The 23,588-nt window shown below is 41.6% G+C and overlaps 1 protein-coding gene across 1 annotated transcript in view; it reads right to left on the reverse strand.

The window, feature by feature from the left end:
- Window positions 1-23,588, reverse strand: part of APC6 (anaphase promoting complex 6) — a 37,497-nt gene that overhangs the window by 12,001 nt on the left and 1,908 nt on the right. The window contains exons 4-12 of the mRNA XM_020370280.3: window positions 23,395-23,434; window positions 22,954-22,999; window positions 22,731-22,810; window positions 22,470-22,651; window positions 22,216-22,341; window positions 12,169-12,243; window positions 11,471-11,596; window positions 10,756-10,825; window positions 10,517-10,599 (exon numbers count right to left, since the gene is read on the reverse strand). Of these exons, the coding sequence (XP_020225869.1) occupies window positions 10,517-10,599; window positions 10,756-10,825; window positions 11,471-11,596; window positions 12,169-12,243; window positions 22,216-22,341; window positions 22,470-22,651; window positions 22,731-22,810; window positions 22,954-22,999; window positions 23,395-23,434 (828 nt within the window). The remainder of the gene's footprint in view (window positions 1-10,516; window positions 10,600-10,755; window positions 10,826-11,470; window positions 11,597-12,168; window positions 12,244-22,215; window positions 22,342-22,469; window positions 22,652-22,730; window positions 22,811-22,953; window positions 23,000-23,394; window positions 23,435-23,588) is intronic.

A 23,588-nucleotide genomic window follows, 5' to 3' on the forward strand; every position in this document is an offset into this window, starting at 1 on the left:
TGCTCCTCAAAAGTTTTATGGTCCTATGGCGACATATCAAGGAAGAATTCATGCCACCCCTCATAACTTTAATGAACCTTTACCAAAATACAAAAAGGAAATTGAGAATAGGAGCATCTTTTTCATGCTTTTTTCTCTTCATGGATTGTCCCAATAATATTCTGCAACACAGAATTTTGGTTCCCTAGTGGTCCCTAGTATGACCACAACACTATCTACCCTTCTCAAGATCCTTCCAAATGCATACTTTGAGACCTCTAGTCAAACTCTTGCAAATATTTCTACTATTGCATCTTAGAATCATAACTTGAGTCAATCTCATGGTGGGTCATTGCAATCAACTTGGTCAATCCAGTGCTAGAAGTTACACGATAAATCACATGCTCCCATCTTTCTTTTTCACTAATGATAGTCTACACATAACCTTATGCTCCTATCTATCTTTTTTCACTAACAATGCACGTGCTCCTCAAGGTGACATACTAGGCCTCAAACGATTTTTCTAGTAACTCTTCAAACAATTTCTTAAGCTCAACTAGTTCTAAAGGATACATCCTATAAGGTGCTACAAATATAGGTTGAGTATCATGTACAAGGTTAATGGGAAACTCTATCTTAAACTCAAGTAGTAAACTAGACATACCAACAAACACCTCAAGAAAATCTCTCGCTATAGGTATCTCACTCTCAATTTTCAAGGTAGCTAACATCAAGTAAACATGGGCATTTTATTTTAGAGATGCCTTAACTTTGGCATTCATAAAGCTTTCATTCTTACCCTCAACAATCTCACCAAAGACAACAATTTTATTAAGTAGATTAACGACAACAATTTTATTAAGTAGATTAACAGGACATGGTTAAAAGATAACCATGTCCATTCCTAGAATCACATCAAGTTGACTAAGAAATAAACAAAGTAGACTACAAATTTTCCACCAAACACTTTCAAAGAGCATTTTAATCAAACATCAGAAGTAGAAACTAACTTGCTAGTTGGCATTTTCATAATCAAATTTTGATGTAGACAAAGCAATTTTAATTTTTCTACACATGCAAGTGATATGAAGGAATGAGTCTCACTAGAATCAAAGAGATCAATTAAAAGAGATCCACTTATGAAACACATCATGGATCAAGTGATAAGACTTTCAACATCAGTCAAGGCAAAGACTCTCCCTATAGTCTTGGGTCTACTGGTTTGAGAACTCTTACCTCCACTAGCAAACTCCTTAAAGTCAGTACAATCCTTGGCAATATGCTCTTTTGCCCAATGATTGAAGCAAGTAAACTCCTAGTCTATGTAGAAAGACATGTGTTGTGGCCCAAACGACCACATCTACCACACCTCAAAGCACAAGTGGGTGTAAAACCCACACCTCTACCACCTATGGGTTGACTAGCAATAGGTTGTTGGTTTCCTTGACAATTACCATATTATCTCATTGGAGATGAATATGGTTTACTCCTACTAGAGGAACCTTTGGTCTCTAGTAGTAACCACAGTCTTGTAATGTGTTGTGCATGTGCTTAGTTGTCATCATCAAATATCCTACACCTCTCACCAATATAAGGAACTGGAAAATCTCTTGATGGTTAATGGTTTGCTTGATCTCAAGACACAAGTCACTCACAAACTTAAAGCATTCATCATCCGCACTATTACAGTATGGAAAGTGACGCACCAACTCCTCAAACATCACAGGATACTTTGCTATGGTTGTGTTCCCAACTTAAGCTCAAGGAACTACATCTCCTTCTTGTTCTTAATGTCCTCTAAAAAGTACTTCTCCAAGAATACCCCTTTGAAGTTATTCCATGTAATAGGCGTAGCTACCACCATAGTATGCCTCCTCTAACAACATGAAAGTGCCAAGAGCCACCTTCGAGGCTTGGGACACTCCATAGCTCTAAATATCTTTTCAACCACCTTTATCAAACCCTATGCTCCATCAAAATTAAACCCACCCTTAAAGATGGGTAGATTATTCCTGTGGAGCAAGTTTTGGAAATGGAGGATTTAATCTTAATGGTGCACAAAATATATGTTCTGCAAGGCCAGAAGGTTACTTGCTTCAACTGTCAAGGATCAGGTCAACCCCAAGAAGGAGTTTGCTAGTGGAGGCAAGATTACTCAAACCAGTAGACCTAAGACTAACAGGAGAGTCTTTGCTTTAAGTAGCATTAAGGCCTCAAAGAATGATGACTTGACCCAAGGTACATGTTTCATAAGTGAATCCCCATTATTGTTCTCTTTGATGCTAATGTGACTCATTCCTTCATATCACTTGCTTGTGTAGAAAAATTAAAATTGATTGTTTGCTTTGAAATTTAATGTTTGTGAAAGTGTCAACTAGTGGGTCAGTTTCTACTTATAATATTTGTTTAAACTTTAATATTGTTGTCTTTGGTGAGTTTCTTGAGGATAAGAATGAAAGCTTTATGATTTTCAATCAAGTTAAGCCATCTTTAAAAGAAAATGCCCAAGCTTACATAATGTTAGCTTCCTTGAAAACTAAGTAAAACCGTTGTGAGTGAGATACATGTAGTGAGAGATTTTCCTAAGGATGTGTCTAGTTTATCACCTAAGCATGAGGTAGAGTTATCCATAAACCTTGTAACCAGTATTGGACCCATATTTGTAGCACCTTATAGGATGTCTCCTTTAGACTAGCTTAGTTTAAGAAACAACTAGAGTTGTAACATCCTGTTTTTCATAAATTAAAATAATAATCATAATATAGCTTATTTTATTAGCTTGAATAATTAATTTAATTAATTGGACTTTTAAAATAAATATAATGCCTTTTGTTAAATAAAATAATTGGGTTAAGTGCTTTTGGTGACCTGACACTCAAGTAACAAGGTTTAGACTCAAAAGAACCTAACTATTGTACTTTATCGTCTTTAGATCTTAAATATTATGTTACTTCAATTGATGACTTCACTCGTTGTACTTGGTTACTCTTAATGAAAAATATATCCAAGTTATTTTCTATTTTTGAGTTATTGTACAAAGAAATTAAAACCAAATTTGGTGTGTTTCCATTTGTGCCTTAAGGAGTTAAAATGCACAAGAATACCTTTCTAACCCTTTTCAACCATTTATGGTGTCTAAGGGAATACTTCATCACAAGGTTGTTAATCTCAACCGATTACATAATCTCATTGAGGTTCCATAAACTCAAATCGTAAACTAAAATCATAAACTCACAAGAGTTTGTTTAATATAAAAAATATGTTATAATACTTATAAATAACATAATAACACAACATTTCAACTCCATATTAAAGTAAAATAGAAAATTACACTATTAAAATAGTAGTGTTTAGTAGCAAATCATGCAAAATTTCACACAAGACACAAGTTCTTAAAATAAATAAAAAACTAAGAAAAACCAATTCTTGCTTTTAGCAACAAAGGGAGCAAGATTGCTCGAGATTACTCAAAAACAAGTTTACTTACGAGTTGTACAGGTAGGACTGACCAATCTCATAAACTCAGTAATTATTACAAGTTATCACTCGAGATTGATAACCATGCTTCATCAAACATCTTGTGCACACACCCCAACAAAATGGAATCACTGAATGAAAAAATCAATATCTAGTTGAGACTACTCTCACACTCCTTATCCATGGCAACATCCACCAACTTTTTGTGTGATGCCATTATCACAGCCTGCTACCTTATCAATCACATGCCATCTTCTATACTTAATGACAAAGTCCCACATTCACTCTCATTTTCCCGCACCCCCCCCCCCCAACTCCATCCAACATGTGGCGTTGACTCTACTTGTTTTGTACACATTCTCTCTCCTAGCTTTGACAAACTAGCAACTCGATCTCTCAAGTGTTTTTTTTTAGGGTATCATCGATCACAAAAAGGTTATCGTTGTTTTTCTCTTACTCTTAACCATTATGTTATATTTGGTGATGTCACCTTTGAGTCTATATCATAATTTAACTCAACCAAATATGGTTTATCTCCCTTCTATCAAGGATGTTCCCTGTTAGATATAATTTTATCTTATAGTTTTTATCTTATGGGCCTAGGCCCACTATTTTGTATTTAAACACATCTTGTGCTTTGCAATACACAAGGAATATGTTCTCTCCATTCACCATTACTCTCAACATGGTATCTAGAGCCTAATCCTTGAATTCCCGGTGGACCCACTGTTCATCGGTGCCCGGAGAACGTGTCTCATTCCGTTTTCCAGCTACCCACCCTGTCGTGTCTCCTTCCGGCAATTTTTTTCCTATTTTTTAGGGTTTTTTCTTCGCTGCCGCCGCCGTCCGCCGCCGCCGCCTTTCCGGTCGGCGACCCCCCCACCCAACTCGCCTTCCTCCGGCGAACCCAACGCCGCCAGTCGCGTGGCAAACGGAGGCCGCATGCGCCCCCACGCGCCGGTTCCGTGCTCGCGCAGTTTCTCTCTCCTCTCCGTCGGCCGCCGCGCGTGGCGGCGCGTCCGGCGACTTTTCCGGCGACGATCACCGGCGCCGGACTCGCCCAGACCCCCTCTACCCAGATTTGTGATTTGTTTTGTGATCGGCCATCGTTTGTCCCGGATCTCTTCCTTCTCGGGTCGTTTTTCTCTCTCTTGTTGGTGTTTCTCTCTCCTGTTACAGCATCTATGACTTCCTCTTCCGCTGATCGGCCTGACTCTGCTATTTTCACTAATTATGTCAATGTCCCTCTTTCCATTGACAAGTTAGATGGCACCAATTATGATACTTGGGCTTCGGATATCAAACCTTGGCTTAAGGAACAGGATTATGTTGCTCACCTTACCCAAACAGCTGCTTCTCTTGATGAGAAGGATCGTCCTCGTTGGTTGAAAATTGACGCTCAAATTTGTAGTGTCCTTAAGTCGACTATTCATCCTCCTTAAAGCAAATTTTTCGTGCCCATGAGACATGTGTTGATGTATGGGAACAAGCCCGAGTGTTATACACCAATGATACTCAACGTCTCTATGGTGTGTGTCAAAACCTCCAGAATATCATCTCCCCACGACGTTTTGATGACTCCATGGCTGAGTATTTGGGCAAAGTTCATGGCCTCCTACATGACTTCAATGAACTTTTGCCTCCTGCTGACACTCCTGCCAAGGAACTAGAGCAACGCCAAACATTCTTTATGTTGATGGCATTGTATGGGCTTCCTGATGAGTACTCTTCCATTCGTGATTAGATTTTGGGATCTCCGACCGTGCCTACCTTGAACTCGGCTTGGTCCACTCTGTTGCGTGTGCCCTGCAAGTTTTCCCCTGACATACCTTCTTCAGCTCCCACTAGCAACTCCTCTGCTTTGGTTTCTCAACGTGATGATCGTCAGCGTTCTCGCAAACCGGGCAAAGGTCGTCCCAAGTGTGATCACTGTCACAAACTGGGCCACACAATTGACCGTTGCTATGTCTTACATGGTCGTCCCCCTCGCCCTACTACTGCTGTTGCCCACACTGCCTCTCCTGTCTCTACTGCATCTGGTGCTACCCCCTCTGATAGTTCTGGCTCTGGGCCCCGAGCTCTCTTCAATGACTTCCTTAAATGGTATGAAGAACGTCAAGCTTCCAATTCCACTGCTTCTGTTGCGCACACAGGTCCTTCGTTTGTTGGTCTCACTCACTCCACCTCTCTTGGCCCTTGGGTCCTAGATTCTGGTGCAACCGATCATATTTCTGGTAATCGGTCTCTTTTCTCATCTCTTTCTACCTCTGCTTCATTACCCTCTATCACTATGGCTAATGGTTCTCGCGCCACATCTCATGGTGTTGGTACTGTCCACCTTTCTCCTTCTCTCTCCATTGACAATGTCCTTTATGTCCCAGAGTCTCCCTTTAATCTATTATCCCTTAGTCGTCTTACTCGCTCTCTTGATTGTCTTATCTCTTTTACTAAAGATTTTGTTTTCTTACAGGACCGAAGTTCGGGATGGATGATTGGCACCGGATGTGAGTCTCATGGCCTTTATCACCTACGCACCTCTGCTCCTGTTGGTTTGGTGGCAGATTCCCCTTCCCTCATCCATGCTCAATTAGGTCATCCTAGCCTTGCCAAGCTTCAACAACTTGTACCACGTCTGTCTAAGTTGTCTCATTTGTCGTGTGAGTCGTGTCAATTAGGCAAACATAGTCGTAGTTCTTTTTCTCCGAGTGTCCCCAACCGAGCGTTGTCTCCTTTTGCTTTAGTTCATTCTGATATTTGGGGGCCGAGTCGGGTCAAGTCCACTTTAGGATTTCAGTATTTTGTCACTTTTATTGATGATTACTCTCGATGTACTTGGTTATTTTTAATGAAATCTCGTTCCGAATTATTTTCCATATTTTAATCCTTTTATAATGAAATTCAAACTCAATTTGGTGTTTCTATTCGTACTTTTCGTAGTGATAATGCTCGTGAATACCTCTCTCACTCCTTTAAAGCCTTCATGGCTTCCCATGGCATTCTTCATCAGACTTCTTGTGCATATACCCCTCAACAATATGGGGTGGCTGAGCGTAAAAATAGACACCTAATTGAGACCACTCGCACCCTCTTACTTCATGGTAACGTTCCTCAACCCTTTTGGGGTGATGCTGTCCTCACTGCTTGCTACCTCATCAATCGAATGCCATCTACTGTCCTCAACAACCAAATACCTCACTCTATTTTATTTCCCACTCAACCTCTCCACCCTCTACCACCTCGCGTCTTTGGATCTACATGTTTTGTCCATAATCACAGTCCTGGTCTTGACAAACTATCCGCTCGGTCTCACAAATGTGTCTTTTTAGGGTATCCTAGGTCTCAAAAAGGGTATAAATGTTTCTCACCCTCCCTTCGTCGATACTTAATTTCAGCTGATGTCACCTTTCTTGAGTCTTCCCTCTACTTTTCATCTTCTTCCTCTTCTCCTACACCTGTCATTGCCCCTTCACCCTTACCTCTTATTTTTGATACTCCTCATGTGTCTGCTATGTCACCCGACCCCCCACCTCCGCCTCCGCCTCCACTTCAAGTTTATCATCGTCGGCAACGCTCTAGCCTTCCCATTGAACTCCCACCCGACTCTACTTCGGTGCCACCTCCTTCGTCTCCTCCGGCCCCACCACTTGAGTCTGACCTCCCTATTGCCCTCTGGAAAGGTAATCGTTCTACTCGTAATTCTTCCCCTCATTATATTACTCTGAGTTATCACCGGTTATCCCCCTCCCAATATACTTGTCTCTCTTCTCTTTCCTCTGTGTCTATTCCTAAAAATGTAGGTGATGCCTTGGCCCACCCTGGTTGGAGACAAGCCATGCTTGATGAACTGTGTGCTCTTCAGAACAATGGTACTTGGGACCTTGTTTCTTTGCCTCCTGGGAAGTCTGTGGTTGGATGTCGATGGATCTTCACAGTCAAGGGTGGTCCTGATGGCACCATTGATCGACTCACAGCTCGTTTGGTCGCCAAAGGTTATACTCAAATTTTTGGATTAGACTATGGTGACACTATCTCCCCTGTTGCCAAGATGACCTCTGTCAGATTATTCTTAGCCATGGCTGCTCTTCGCCGTTGGCCTCTCTATCAACTGGATGTTAAAAATGCCTTTCTTCATGGGGATTTGCTTGAGGAAATTTATATGGAGCAACCTCCTGGGTTTGTTGCTCAGGGGGAGTCTTCCGGTTTGGTATGTCGTCTCCGCAAATCACTTTATGGTCTTAAGCAGTCTCCAAGGGCATGGTTTGGTAGATTCAGTACTGTAGTCCAACAGTTTGGTATGACTCGAAGCGAAGCTGATCATTCAATATTTTATCAACATTCCCCTGCTGGGTGTATCTACTTGATAGTGTATGTTGATGATATTGTTCTTACCGGTAGTGATCATCATGGCATTTCTCAGATAAAACAACATCTTTGCCATCACTTTCAGACAAAAGACCTTGGTAAACTTCGGTATTTCTTGGGGATTGAGGTAGCGCAATCTACAGATGGAATTGTAATATCTCAAAGAAAGTATGCATTGGATATTTTAGAGGAAACTGGGCTAATGAATTCCAAGCCCGTTGATACACCTATGGATCCTAATACCAAACTTCTACAAAGTCAGGGGGAGCCTTTCTCAGATCCCGAGAGATACAGAAGATTGGTTGGGAAATTGAATTATCTCACAGTAACTCGTCCTGACATCTCTTTTGCGGTTAGTGTGGTGAGTCAATTTCTCAATTCTCCATGTGCAGGACATTGGAATGCAGTCATCCGCATTCTAAAGTATATCAAAGGTGCTCCAGGAAAAGGTTTATTATATGGCTACAACAATCATACCCAAGTTGTGGGATACTCAGATGCAGATTGGGCAGGCTCTCCCTCTGACAGGAGATCCACCTCAGGTTATTGTGTCTTTATTGGCGATAACTTGATTTCGTGGAAAAGTAAGAAGCAGAATGTAGTGGCAAGATCTAGTGCAGAAGCAGAATACCGTGCCATGGCCTCTGCTACGTGTGAGCTTATTTGGCTCAAACAGTTGCTTAAAGAACTGAGATTTGACGAAGTTACACAGATGACTCTCATATGTGATAACCAAGCTGCCCTTCATATTGCCTCAAATCCAGTATTTCACGAGAGGACCAAACACATTGAGATAGATTGTCACTTCATTCGTGAGAAGATTTTATCTGGGGACATTACTACTCAGTTTGTTAACTCTACTGATCAGTTGGCAGATGTCTTCACCAAATCATTACGGGGTCCTAGGATTGATTATATTTGTAACAAGCTTGGTGTATATGATCTATATACACCAGCTTGAGGGGGAGTGTTAGATATAATTTTATCTTATAGTTTTTATCTTATGGGCCTAGGCCCACTACTTTGTATTTAAACACATCTTGTGTTTTGCAATACACAAGGAATATGTTCTCTCCATTCACCATTACTCTCAACATTCCCAATGATGATCCATCAGCCATGGGACCACTTCAAACATACTAACTTCACCAATGCCCAACAACTCAGAATGATCCACCATAGAGAACACATATTGATTCCACCTTTAATACCAACTTTGACCCTACCTCCTATAATTGAGTTGCCCATAACCCTTAGAAAAGGTAATCGTACTACTCGTAACACATCCCATCACTATGTTAGCATAGACTCTCTTTTTTCCTCCAACATAGTTTGTCAACTTCACATGTCTTTATATAATCTTAAACAATCACCACAAGTTTGGTTTGGCAAGTTTAAAAATGTGGTACAACAATTTGGACTGACTCAAAGTAAAGTTGATGTCTATTACAATCATTCCCCTAAAGGGTGTATTTACCTTATTGTCTAAGTGGATGTATTGTCATCACATGCAATGATCATAATGAAATATTGCACTTAAAACAATACCTCTCACAACAGCTTTAGACAAAAGATATTGGTAAGCTTCGATATTTTTAGGTATTAAAGTAGCTCAATCTAAAGATGGACTAATGATTTCCAAAAGGAAGTATGCACTTGTTGAGAAACTAAATTATCTAACCATCACTCGACCTAACATTGCTTTTCGTAAGTGTGGTAAGGTAGTTCTTGAATTCACTTTGCCAAGACAATCAAGATATAGTAATAAGGATACTCAAGTATATTAAAGGTGCTCTAGGGGAGAAAGGTCACAGTCAAATAATTGGATACTAAAATGTTGCCTAGACAAGCTCACCAAGTGATAGATGATTCACCTCTACATATTGTGTACTTGTTGGAGGAAACAAGATATCATAGAAGAGTAAGAGACAAAATGTGGTAGCATGATCAAGTGCCAATGTAGAATATGAGCCATGGCCCTAGTAACTTGTGAACTTATTTGGTTAAAGTACTTCTCAATGAGCTTAAATTTGATGAGAAGATGCAAATGTCATTAATATATGATAACCACATTGCCTTACACATTGTATCCAACCTTGTCTTTCATGAAAGGACTAGGCATATTGAGGTAGACTGTTATTCATCATTGAGAAGTTGAGACAGTAGAAATCATCACTAGTTTTGTTAACTTTAGTGATCAATTGGCAGATGTCTTTACCAAATCTTTGTGGGGACCAAGAATTGATTATATTTGTAACAAGTTGGGTACATATGATGTATATGCTCCCACTTGAGGGAGTGTTGAAAATTAGGAAAATACATTTTTATTTATAGCATAGAATAGGAAAACATCTCCAAATTAGGTTAACATCATATTCCCTATTGAAACATATCTCTTGTATTTTTCCTATTTAATAAACTTTCATTGTGTAGTTGAGACACGAATTCAGCCTTTTATGTCTCTATTTTCTAACTCTTTCAACAAAAACTAACATATATTCCTTCATTACAACAAAAGCAACGCATTTTGTATTAAACTGAATTAGGGTCAATTCTTCACAAACAGACTTTGTTTCTTTCAAATAGTAGGATCATTTGACTAGCATTCTAGGGAAGGGAATTATGTACAAATGAAGAATGTGAACATCAGATTAAGTAACTTATAAAATAATAATTCTAAGCAGATAGTTGTCCTTACTCTTTCATATGATAAGCAACAACTCCAAGTTCATTATACACAAGTGGATCTGAGGGGCAAGTTGACTTGGCCTGCATAAAAAACTGACAAACAATATGGTAACATTAATATTTAGATAAGGGTGTGAAAGTATATACATGATCATACACACTTGTAGGAGAAAACTTATTTTTTTTTCGTAATCTGTGATAGAAAGCTTAAATCTTGTTCTTGAATCCATCCAACTTTGTAATATATACCTGCTCAGCAAGCTTATAGCTGTGGGTCCGCATGCATTCCATTCCAATGTAAAGAGTTGGTAAATGGCACCTGGAATAAGAGAACATCAAGATTTAACCTGTAAAAGAACAATTTATAGAAAATAAGAGGATTTCGTACTAAAGTCGATAAACAAACAAAAGAGACGCATACATGCAAGTGAGCACCTAGTGTAAGAGTCACAACTTGGAAAATTTGAAATTGCAAACTGATTTGTGATTTGGCAGGAGTAAGAGTTTGTGTTGAGGAAAATTAGTAGGAAATGTGTTTCTGTTCATATAGTATTATGAATCACTAAAAGTAAATATGTTGCAATCTCAGAAAGGTAAAAATAAAGTTCTTTAAGCACCGACACCCCTTCATTATAATAAAAAGCTAAAAACTTCGAAACAAAAAGCAAAAACTACAACATTTTGTTAGATTGCATTCATTGTAAGGAGGGTAGATAGATTCAGCAAAAAGTGATTCAAACCCAAAAGCTGGAGGACCCCACATATAAAAGGAAAATTACACAAATTCAAGCTATAGGACTGGGGTTACAAGGCTGAGACCACCCCTCTAGTCCAAATCACAATGCAAAGACAATTGCCATCTAAGGATTCTTATCTGCCATTAGTACTAAAGAAATTCACAGAAGAAAATAACTCATTTTTGGGAGGTAGCACGAAGATCTAATAGTAAAAATCAATATCTTACCCAGGAAACAATCTAGCTGCCGTGCGGTAAGCTGACATAGCCTGATCACCCTCTTCTTGAGCCGCATAAGCATTCCCATAGCCTATCCATGCAGGGGGAAATGTTCTGTCCAGACTAGTTGCCTTGCTGTATAGTACACAATGAAATTGAACAATAAGTTTTGATAATGATGTTCAAAAATAATCAGGGTCATAAATAATGAAGCCTTGATAATCCAAATTCATGCAGAAAATTCAGATTGAAGCCAGCAATTTTTAAGTACTTGACAGACAAACTGCCAAGCAATCAAACTAAGGTCAAAGTAACAGTCAAACTTGACAAGCCACAAAAAACAATCTCAATCAACCAAGCCCAGGGCCAATCCTATATGCATTTATGTACAGCTAGGTTGATAACATGTCATTAAACATACCCACCACTGCCCAGCTATAACACATTTGATGGTTATGAAACAAATTAACAACTGTATCAAGACTCAAAAGTGAAATATAATAAATTACCTGATCATATGAAGCATAATGAAATGTAACAAACTTTCAGTACATTCTCAAGTAAATAAGAGTCAAACATTCAAGTTATAACAATTGACAAGGCAAAAAACCAAGAACCACATTCCTATGATGATAAATTACTTTAAAACAGTAGCATAGACATTTCAAGATCAATTATATCTAACTAAGGTAATAACATATGTTTACCTAAAATAACGGCGGGATTGATCATACTTCTTGATACAATAGTAGTAGCAACCAACAGCAAACCATGATAAAGCCCTACACCAAAATCAATGAGATTTCATTGTTTTACATAGTAAAGGTTAAAGAAGACAACTACATATATTAAGCAAAAGTCTAAATAAAGAATTATTCATATTGTTAGATATAATTTAGTCTTATGGGCCTAGGCCCACTACTTTGTATTTAAACACATCTCTAGAGCACAATATACACAAGGAATATGTTCTCTTCATTCACCATCACTCTCAATATGGTATCTAGAGCCTAATCCTTGACCTCCCGGTGGTCCCACTGTTCTTCGGTGCCCGGAAAACGTGTCTCATTCCGTTTTCCGGCAACCACCTCGCCGTGACTCTTTCCGGCCGTTTTTCCCTCTATTTTCCGGCGTTTTTCTTCGCTGCCGCCGCCGTCCACCGCCACCACCGTCATCTTTCCGGCCGGCGACCCACCCACCCGGCTCGCCTTCCTCCGGCGAACCCAACGCCACCGGTCGCGCGGCGAACGGAGATCGCACGCGCCCTCACGCGCCGATCTCCTCCTCGCGCGTTTTCTCTCTCCTCCACGCCGGCCGTCGCGCGTGGCGGCGCGTCCGGCCACCTTTCCGGCAGCGACCACCGGCGCCGGACTCGCCCAGACCCCCTCTACCCCGATCTGTGATTTGTTTTGTGATCGGTCATCGTTTGTCACGGGTCTCTTCCTTCTCGGGCCGCTTCTTTCTCTCTCCTGTTGCTGTTTCTCTCTCCTATTACAGCATCTATGGCTTCCTCTTCCGCTGCTCGGCCTGACTCTGCTATTTTCACTAATTATGTCAATGTCCCTCTTTCCATTGACAAGTTAGATGGCACCAATTATGATACTTGGGCTTCGGATATCAAGCTCTGGCTTAAGGGACAGGATTATGTTACTCACCTTACCCAGACAGCTGCTTCTATTGATGAGAAGGATCGTCCTCGTTGGTTGAAAATTGACGCTCAAATTTGTAGTGTCCTTAAGTCGACCATTCATCCCTCCTTAAAGCAAATTTTTCGTGCCCATGAGACATGTGTTGATTTATGGGAACAAGCCCGAGTGTTATACACCAATGATACTCAACGGCTCTATGGTGTGTGTCAACATCTCCAGAATATCATCTCTCCCCGACGCCTTGATGGTTCCATGGCTGAGTATTTGGGCAAAGTTCATGGCCTCCTACATGACTTCAATGAACTTTTGCCTCCTGCTGACACTCCTGCCAAGGAACTAGAGCAACGCCAAACATTCTTTATGTTGATGGCACTGTATGGGCTTCCTGATGAGTACTCTTCCATTCGTGATCAGATTTTGGGATCTCCGACCGTGCCTACCTTGAACTCGGCTTGGTCCACTCTGTTGCGTGTGCCCTGCAAGTCTTCCCCTGACATCTCTTCTTCCGCTACCACTGGCGACTCCTCTGCTTTGGTGTCTCAACGTGATGATCGTCAGCGTTCTCGCAAACCGGGCAAAGGTCGTCCTAAGTGTGATCACTGTCACAAACTGGGTCACACAATTGACCGTTGCTATGTCTTACATGGTCGTCCCCCTCGCCCTGCTAGTGCCGTTGCCCACACTGCGTCTCCTGTCTCGACTACATCTGGTGCTACCCTCTCTGCCGGTTCTGGCTCTGGGCCCCCAGCTCTCTTCAATGACTTCCTTACATGGTATGAAGAACGTCAAGCTTCCAATTCCACTGCTTCTGTTGCGCACACAGGTCCTTCCTTTGTTGGTCTCACTCACTCCACCTCTCTTGGCCCTTGGGTCCTAGATTCTGGTGCTACCGATCATATTTCTGGTAATCGGTCTCTTTTCTCATCTCTTTCTACCTCTGCTTATTTACCCTCTATCACTATGGCTAATGGTTCTCGCGCCACATCTCATGGTGTTGGTACTGTCCATCTTTCTCCTTCTCTCTCCATTGACAATGTCCTTTATGTCCCAGAGTCTCCCTTTAATTTATTATCCCTTAGTCGTCTTACTCGTTCTCTTGATTGCCTTATTTCTTTTACTAAAGATTCTGTTTTCTTACAGGACCGGAGTTCGGGACGGATGATTGGCACCGGATGTGAGTCTCATGGCCTTTATCACCTACGCACCTCTGCTCCTGTTGGTTTGGTGGCGGATTCCCCTACCCTCATCCATGCTCAATTAGGTCATCCTAGCCTTGCCAAGCTTCAACACCTTGTACCACGTCTGTCTAAGTTGTCTCAGTTGTCGTGTGAGTCGTGTCAGTTAGGCAAACATAGTCGTAGTTCTTTTTCTCCGAGTGTCCACAAACAAGCATCGTCTCCTTTTGCTTTAGTTCATTCTGATATTTGGGGGCCGAGTCGGGTCCCGTCCACTTTAGGATTTCAGTATTTTGTCACTTTTATTGATGATTACTCTCGATGTACTTGGTTATTTTTAATGAAATCTCGTTCTGAATTATTTTCCATATTTCAATCCTTTTATAATGAAATTCAAACTCAATTTGGTGTTTCTATTCGTACTTTTCGTAGTGATAATGCTCGTGAATACCTTTCTCACTCCTTTAAAGCCTTCATGGCTTCCCATGGCATTCTTCATCAGACTTCTTGTGCATATACCCCTCAACAAAATGGGGTGGCTGAGCGCAAAAATAGACACCTTATTGAGACCACTCGCACCCTTTTACTTCATGGTCACGTTCCTCAAACATTTTGGGGTGATGCTCTTCTCACTGCTTGTTATCTCATCAATCGAATGCCATCTTCTGTCCTTAACAACCAAATACCTCACTCTATTTTATTTCCCTCTCAACCTCTCCACCCCCTACCTCCTCGCGTCTTTGGATCTACGTGTTTTGTCCATAATCACAGTCCTGGCCTTGACAAACTCTCCGCTCGGTCTCATAAATGTATCTTTTTAGGGTATCCTAGGTCTCAAAAAGGGTATAAATGTTTCTCACCCTCACTTCGTCGCTACTTAATCTCAGCCGATGTCACCTTTCTTGAGTCTTCTCTCTACTTTTCATCTACTTCCTCTTCTCCTACACCTGTCCTTGCCCCTTCACCCTCACCTCTTGTCTTTGATACTCCTCCTGTGTCTGCTGTGTCACCCGATCCACCACCTCCGCCTCCACTTCAAGTTTATCATCGTCGGCAACGCTCCAACCTTCCCATTGGACCCTCACCCGACTCTACTTCGGTGCCACCTCCTCCGTCTCCTCCGGCCCAACCACTTGAGTCTGACCTCCCTATTGCCCTTCGGAAAGGTAATCGTTCTACTCGTAATCCTTCCCCTCATTATATTACTCTGAGTTATCACCGGTTATCCCCATCCCAATATACTTGTCTTTCTTCTCTTTCTTCTGTGTCTATTCCTAAAAATGTAGGTGATGCCTTGGCCCACCCTGGTTGGAAACAAGCCTTACTTGATGAACTGTGTGCTCTTCAGAACAATGGTACTTGGGATCTTGTTTCTCTGCCTCCTGGGAAGTCTGTGGTTGGATGTCGATGGATCTTCACAATCAAGGTTGGTCCTGATGGCACCATTGATCGACTCAAAGCTCGTTTGGTCGCCAAAGGTTATACTCAAATTTTTGGATTAGACTATAGTGACACTTTCTCTCCTGTTGCCAAGATGGCCTCTGTCAGATTATTCTTAGCCATGGCTGCTCTTCGTCGTTGGCCTCTCTATCAACTGGATGTTAAAAATGCCTTTCTTCATGGGGATTTGCTTGAGGAAATTTATATGGAGCAACCTCCTGGGTTTGTTGCTCAGGGGGAGTCTTCCGGTTTGGTATGTCGTCTCCGCAAATCACTTTATGGTCTTAAACAGTCTCCAAGGGCATGGTTTGGTAGATTCAGTACTGTAGTCCAACAGTTTGGTATGACTCGAAGCGAAACTGATCATTCGGTCTTTTATCGACATTCCACTGCTGGGTGCATCTACTTGATAGTGTATGTTGATGATATTGTTCTCACTGGTAGTGATCATCATGGCATTTCTCAGATAAAACAACATCTTTGCCATCACTTTCAGACAAAAGACCTTGGTAAACTTAGGTATTTCTTGGGGATTGAGGTAGCGCAGTCTACAAATGGAATTGTAATATCTCAAAGAAAGTATGCATTGGATATTTTAGAGGAAACTGGGCTAATGAATTCCAAGCCCGTTGATACACCTATGGATCCTAATGCTAAACTTCTACCAAGTCAGGGGGAGCCTTTCTCAGATCCTGAGAGATATAGAAGACTGGTTGGGAAATTGAATTATCTCACGGTAACTCGTCCCGACATCTCTTTTGCAGTTAGTGTGGTGAGTCAATTTCTCAATTCTCCATGTGCAGGACATTGGAATGCAGTCATCCGCATTCTGAAGTATATCAAAGGTGCTCCAGGAAAAGGTTTATTATATGGCTACAACAATCATACCCAGGTTGTGGGATACTCAGATGCAGATTGGGCAGGCTCTCCCTCTGACAGGAGATCCACCTCAGGCTATTGTGTCTTTATTGGCAATAACTTGATTTCGTGGAAAAGTAAGAAGCAGAATGTAGTGGCAAGATCTAGTGCAGAAGCAGAATACCGTGCCATGGCCTCTGCTACGTGTGAGCTTATTTGGCTCAAACAGTTGCTTAAAGAGCTGAGATTTGGCGAAGTTTCACAGATGACTCTCATATGTGATAACCAAGCTGCCCTGCATATTGCCTCAAATCCAGTATTTCACGAGAGGACCAAACACATTGAAATAGATTGTCACTTCATTCGTGAGAAGATTTTATCTGGGGACATTACTACTCAGTTTGTTAACTCTACTGATCAGTTGGCAGATGTCTTCACCAAATCATTACGGGGTCCTAGGATTGATTATATTTGTAACAAGCTTGGTGCATATGATCTATATACACCAGCTTGAGGGGGAGTGTTAGATATAATTTAGTCTTATGGGCCTAGGCCCACTACTTTGTATTTAAACACATCTCTAGAGCACAATATACACAAGGAATATGTTCTCTTCATTCACCATCACTCTCAATACATATATGTAGCAAAATCATTATGTTGAGAGTGATGGCGAATGAAGAGAACATATTCCTTGTGTATTGCAAAGCAAAAGATGTGTTTAAATACAAAGTAGTGGGCCTAGGCCCATAAGATAAAAACTATAAGATAAAAGACTATAAGATAAAATTATATCTAACACTCCCCCTCAAGCTGGTGTATATAGATCATATGCACCAAGCTTGTTACAAATATAATCAATCCTAGGACCCCGTAATGATTTGGTGAAGACATCTGCCAACTGATCAGTAGAGTTAACAAACTGAGTAGTAATGTCCCCAGATAAAATCTTCTCACGAATGAAGTGACAATCTATTTCAATGTGTTTGGTCCTCTCGTGAAATACTGGATTTGAGGCAATATGCAGGGCAGCTTGGTTATCACATATGAGAGTCATCTGTGTAACTTCGCCAAATCTCAGTTCTTTAAGCAACTGTTTGAGCCAAATAAGCTCACACGTAGCAGAGGCCATGGCACGGTATTCTGCTTCTGCACTAGATCTTGCCACTACATTCTGCTTCTTACTTTTCCACGAAATCAAGTTATCGCCAATAAAGACACAATAACCTGAGGTGGATCTCCTGTCAGAGGGAGAGCCTGCCCAATCTGCATCTGAGTATCCCACAACTTGGGTATGATTGTTGTAGCCATATAATAAACCTTTTCCTGGAGCACCTTTGATATACTTCAAAATGCGGATGACTGCATTCCAATGTCCTGCACATGGAGAATTGAGAAATTGACTCACCACACTAACCGCAAAAGAGATGTCAGGACGTGTTACCGTGAGATAATTCAATTTCCCAACCAGTCTTCTATATCTCTCAGGATCTGAGAAAGGCTCCCCCTGACTTGGTAGAAGTTTAGCATTAGGATCCATAGGTGTATCAACGGGCTTGGAATTCATTAGCCCAGTTTCCTCTAAAATATCCAATGCATACTTTCTTTGAGATATTACAATTCCATTTGTAGACTGCGCTACCTCAATCCCCAAGAAATACCTAAGTTTACCAAGGTCTTTTGTCTGAAATTGATGGCAAAGATGTTGTTTTATCTGAGAAATGCCATGATGATCACTACCAGTGAGAACAATATCATCAACATACACTATCAAGTACATGCACCCAGCAGTGGAATGTCGATAAAAGACCGAATGATCAGCTTCGCTTCGAGTCATACCAAACTGTTGGACTACAGTACTGAATCTACCAAACCATGCCCTTGGAGACTGCTTAAGACCATAAAGTGATTTGCGGAGACGACATACCAAACCGGAAGACTCCCCCTGAGCAACAAACCCAGGAGGTTGCTCCATATAAATTTCCTCAAGCAAATCCCCATGAAAAAAGGCATTTTTAACATCCAGTTGATAGAGAAGCCAACGGCGAAGAGCAGCCATGGCTAAGAATAATCTGACAGAGGCCATCTTGGCAACAGGAGAGAAAGTGTCACTATAGTCTAATCCAAAAATTTGAGTATAACCTTTGGCGACCAAACGAGCTTTGAGTCGATCAATGGTGCCATCAGGACCAACCTTGATTGTGAAGATCCATCGACATCCAACCACAGACTTCCCAGGAGGCAGAGAAACAAGATCCCAAGTACCATTGTTCTGAAGAGCACACAGTTCATCAAGCATGGCTTGTTTCCAACCAGGGTGGGCCAAGGCATCACCTACTTTTTTAGGAATAGACACAGAAGAAAGAGAAGAGAGACAAGTATATTGTGAGGGGGATAACTGGTGATAACTCAGAGTAATATAATGAGGGGAAGGATTACGAGTAGAACGATTACCTTTCCGAAGGGCAATAGGGAGGTCAGACTCAAGTGGTTGGGCCGGAGGAGACAGAGGAGGTGGCACCGAAGTAGAGTCGAGTGAGAGTCCAATGGGAAGGCTGGAGCGTTGCCGACGATGATAAACTTGAAGTGGAGGCGGAGGTGGTGGGTCGGGTGACACAGCAGACACAGGAGGAGTATCAAAGACAAGAGGTAAGAGTGAAGGGGCAAGGACAGGTGTAGGAGAAGAGGAAGTAGATGAAAAGTAGAGAGAAGACTCAAGAAAGGTGACATCGGCCGAGATTAAGTAGCGACGAAGGGAGGGTGAGAAACATTTATACCCTTTTTGAGACCTAGGATACCCTAAAAAGACACATTTATGAGACCGAGCGGAGAGTTTGTCAAGACCAGGACTGTGATTATGGACAAAACACGTAGATCCAAAGACGCGAGGAGGTAGGGGGTGGAGAGGTTGAGAGGGAAATAAAATAGAGTGAGGTATTTGGTTGTTGAGGACAGAAGATGGCATTCGATTGATGAGATAACAAGCAGTGAGAAGAACATCACCCCAAAAAGTTTGAGGAACGTGACCATGAAGTAAGAGGGTGCGAGTGGTCTCAATTAGGTGTCTATTTTTGTGCTCAGCCACCCCATTTTGTTGAGGGGTATATGCACAAGAAGTCTGATGAAGAATGCCATGGGAAGCCATGAAGGCTTTAAAGGAGTGAGAGAGGTATTCACGAGCATTATCACTACGAAAAGTACGAATAGAAACACCAAATTGAGTTTGAATTTCATTATAAAAAGATTGAAATATGGAAAATAATTCAGAAAGATATTTCATTAAAAATAACCAAGTACATCGAGAGTAATCATCAATAAAAGTGACAAAATACTAAAATCCTAAAGTGGACGGGACCCGACTCGGCCCCCAAATATCAGAATGAACTAAAGCAAAAGGAAACGATGCTCGTTTGTGAACACTCGGAGAGAAAGAACTACGACTATATTTGCCTAACTGACACGACTCACACGACAACTGAGACAACTTAGACAGACGTGGTACAAGATCTTGAAGCTTGGCAAGGCTAGGATGACCTAATTGAGCATGGATGAGGGTAGGGGAATCCGCCACCAAACCAACAGGAGCAGAGGTGCGTAGGTGATAAAGGCCATGAGACTCACATCCGGTGCCAATCATCCGTCCCGAACTCCGGTCCTGTAAGAAAACAGAATCTTTAGTAAAAGAAATAAGGCAATCAAGAGAACGAGTAAGACGACTAAGGGATAATAAATTAAAGGGAGACTCTGGGACATAAAGGACATTGTCAATGGAGAGAGAAGGAGAAAGATGGACAGTACCAACACCATGAGATGTGGCGCGAGAACCATTAGCCATAGTGATAGAGGGTAAATAAGCAGAGGTAGAAAGAGATGAGAAAAGAGACCGATTACCAGAAATATGATCAGTAGCACCAGAATCTAGGACCCAAGGGCCAAGAGAGGTGGAGTGAGTGAGACCAACAAACGAAGGACCTGTGTGCGCAATAGAAGCAGTGGAATTGGAAGCTTGACGTTCTTCATACCATTTAAGGAAGTCATTGAAGAGAGCTGGGGGCCCAGAGCCAGAACTGTCAGAGGGGTTAGCACCAGATGCAGTCGAGACAGGAGAGGCAGTGTGGGCAACAACACTAGCAGGGCGAGGGGGACGACCATGTAAGACATAGCAACGGTCAATTGTGTGACCCAGTTTGTGACAGAGATCACACTTGGGACGACCTTTGCCCGGTTTGCGAGAACGCTGACGATCATCACGTTGAGAAACCAAAGCAGAGGAGTCGCCAGTGGTAGCTGAAGAAGGTATGTCAGGGGAAGACTTGCAGGGCACACGCAACAGAGTGGACCAAGCCGAGTTCAAGGTAGGCACGGTCGGAGATCCCAAAATCTGATCACGAATGGAAGAGTACTCATCAGGAAGCCCATACAGTGCCATCAACATAAAGAATGTTTGGCGTTGCTCTAGTTCCTTGGCAGGAGTGTCAGCAGGAGGCAAAAGTTCATTGAAGTCATGTAGGAGGCCATGAACTTTGCCCAAATACTCAGCCATGGAACCATCAAGGCGTCGGGGGGAGATGATATTCTGGAGATTTTGACATACACCATAGAGACGTTGAGTATCATTGGTGTATAACACTCGGGCTTGTTCCCATAAATCAACACATGTCTCATGGGCACGAAAAATTTGCTTTAAGGAGGGATGAATGGTCGACTTAAGGACACTACAAATTTGAGCGTCAATTTTCAATCAACGAGGACGATCTTTCTCATCAACAGAAGTAGCTGTCTGGGTAAGGTGAGCAACATAATCCTGTCCCTTAAGCCAAAGCTTGATATCCGAAGCCCAAGTATCATAATTGGTGCCATCTAACTTGTCAATGGAAAGAGGGACATTGACATAATTAGTGAAAATAGCAGAGTCAGGCCGAGCAGCGGAAGAGGAAGACATAGATGTTGTAACAGGAGAGAGAAACAGCAACAGGAGAGAGAAAAAAAACGGCCCGAAAAGGAAGAGACCCGTGACAAACGATGGCCGATCACAAAACAAATCACAGATCGGGGTAGAGGGGGTCTGGGCGAGTCCGGCGCCGGTGGTCGCTGCCGGAAAGGTGTCCGGACGCGCCGCCACACGCGACGGCCGGCGTGGAGGAGAGAGAAAAACGCGCGAGGAGGAGATCGGCGCGTGAGGGCGCGTGCGATCTCCGTTCGCCGCGCGACCGGTGGCGGGTGAGTCGCCGGAGCAGGGCGACCTGGGTGGGTTGGTCGCCGGCCGGAAAGTCGACGGCGGCGGCGGTGGACAGCGGCGGCAGTGACGAAGAAAACCCTAAAAAAAAAGGAAAAAATTGTCGGAATGAGACACGACAGAGTGGGTAGCCGGAAAACGGAATGAGACACGTTTTCCGGGCACCGATGAACAGTGGGTCCACCGGGAGGTCAAGGATTAGGCTCTAGATACCATGTTGAGAGTGATGGTGAATGAAGAGAACATATTCCTTGTGTATTGCAAAGCAAAAGATGTGTTTAAATACAAAGTAGTGGGCCTAGGCCCATAAGATAAAAACTATAAGATAAAAGACTATAAGATAAAATTATATCTAACACATTATAATACAATCAACATCATGGAAAAAGTATTTACATCTGAGGATAATCCTTCACCAAATTGCATGCCATCAGATAGAGTTCATTTGAATGTCCAAGCTCTACAGCAGCTGCCAAATGTACTAATGTACACTTTAGATGGAAAAGATCCTTCTCAAGCAAACTATAACAGAATAGTTTAAGTCAAGTCAGGGGCAAAAAAAAAAAAAGCAATGGAGTAAGTGAATGATGCAAAAAGTCAGAGTTGTGTCGCACTCTCAATTCAGTCTCCAGATTAGATCCCCAACTTACACATATGTTAAGTCAAAACACTTTTGATATTCACCACATTGATGGTAGTATTCAGCTTTACAGGCCAATAGATCAGTGTTGGATTTCAGTGTCCGCAAGAAAGAAGGATCAGATTGGTCACTTTTACAGCTTTCATTCTCGAGATCTCTGAACTTGGCTTCTACAACATCTTCTTTGTCATACTGTGTGACAAACATGGGATTATCTTTCAGAAGTACAAAACATTTGGATAGAAGCAAACTCTGTGTCACCTATTATTACCTTCTTTATCAAACAAGAATAAAATGAAGATAACCATCCGTCCTCACTACCAAATTGTAATGATGAGATCAAATTTGCTTCTGATATACACCATACAGAAAGGAAAGACAAATATATATTAGGATCAATTTTTAATTAGACAATCTACTTCATAACCAAATTTATCTGAAGATATAAAATTCAAATCAAAAGAATTCCAAAGGGATAAATGAAAAACTTCTACCTTCCTCACACGTAAGCATGTGATTCTCAATAAGACATTCCAAAGCCTGACATAGGTATTGCCAAACAGCAAGGAAAAACCAGATAAACTAGTTACTACTGTATGAGAAAAATATGCACAAGTACATATGCTACAAATAACACTTTCCCAATAATGGAAATAATAAATTAGAGCATTCTAAACCTGAGGGCTACTAGCTATAATATACACTGTATCAGTTTATTATTTTAGAGAAACTATCATAAGAGAAATAAACTCTATTTCTTCCGCTACAGAAGTGTAAGGCATCCCAGCATTATTTTCAGAACTAAAGTGTTGCCTATCAGGAATTCACAAGCAAATGTCCCAACCAAGTGAGCATTGCTCACAAGACAGATCCCAGCACTACAAGATACTATCAATGAACTTACAAAAGACAGTAAGGAGAATATCAAGCCATACCTCATAGCATAAAGGATCCGCTTTTATAGCAGCTTTATACCTTTAACAGAAACAAATACAGCAAAAAAAGGTGAACTTTTTTAATCAAATATACTTTGGTAACTCTTCACACAAGCAGCAAGCTATACTTACTCCCTATAATACATATAGAAAATTAATAAGGCCTAGTGTGGAAGTTTTAAATAAGTATTTAT

This window comes from Cajanus cajan, chromosome 8, assembly GCF_000230855.2.
Source record: "Cajanus cajan strain Asha chromosome 8, NIPB_CcT2T_4, whole genome shotgun sequence".
NCBI classification, from domain to species: Eukaryota; Viridiplantae; Streptophyta; class Magnoliopsida; order Fabales; family Fabaceae; genus Cajanus; species Cajanus cajan.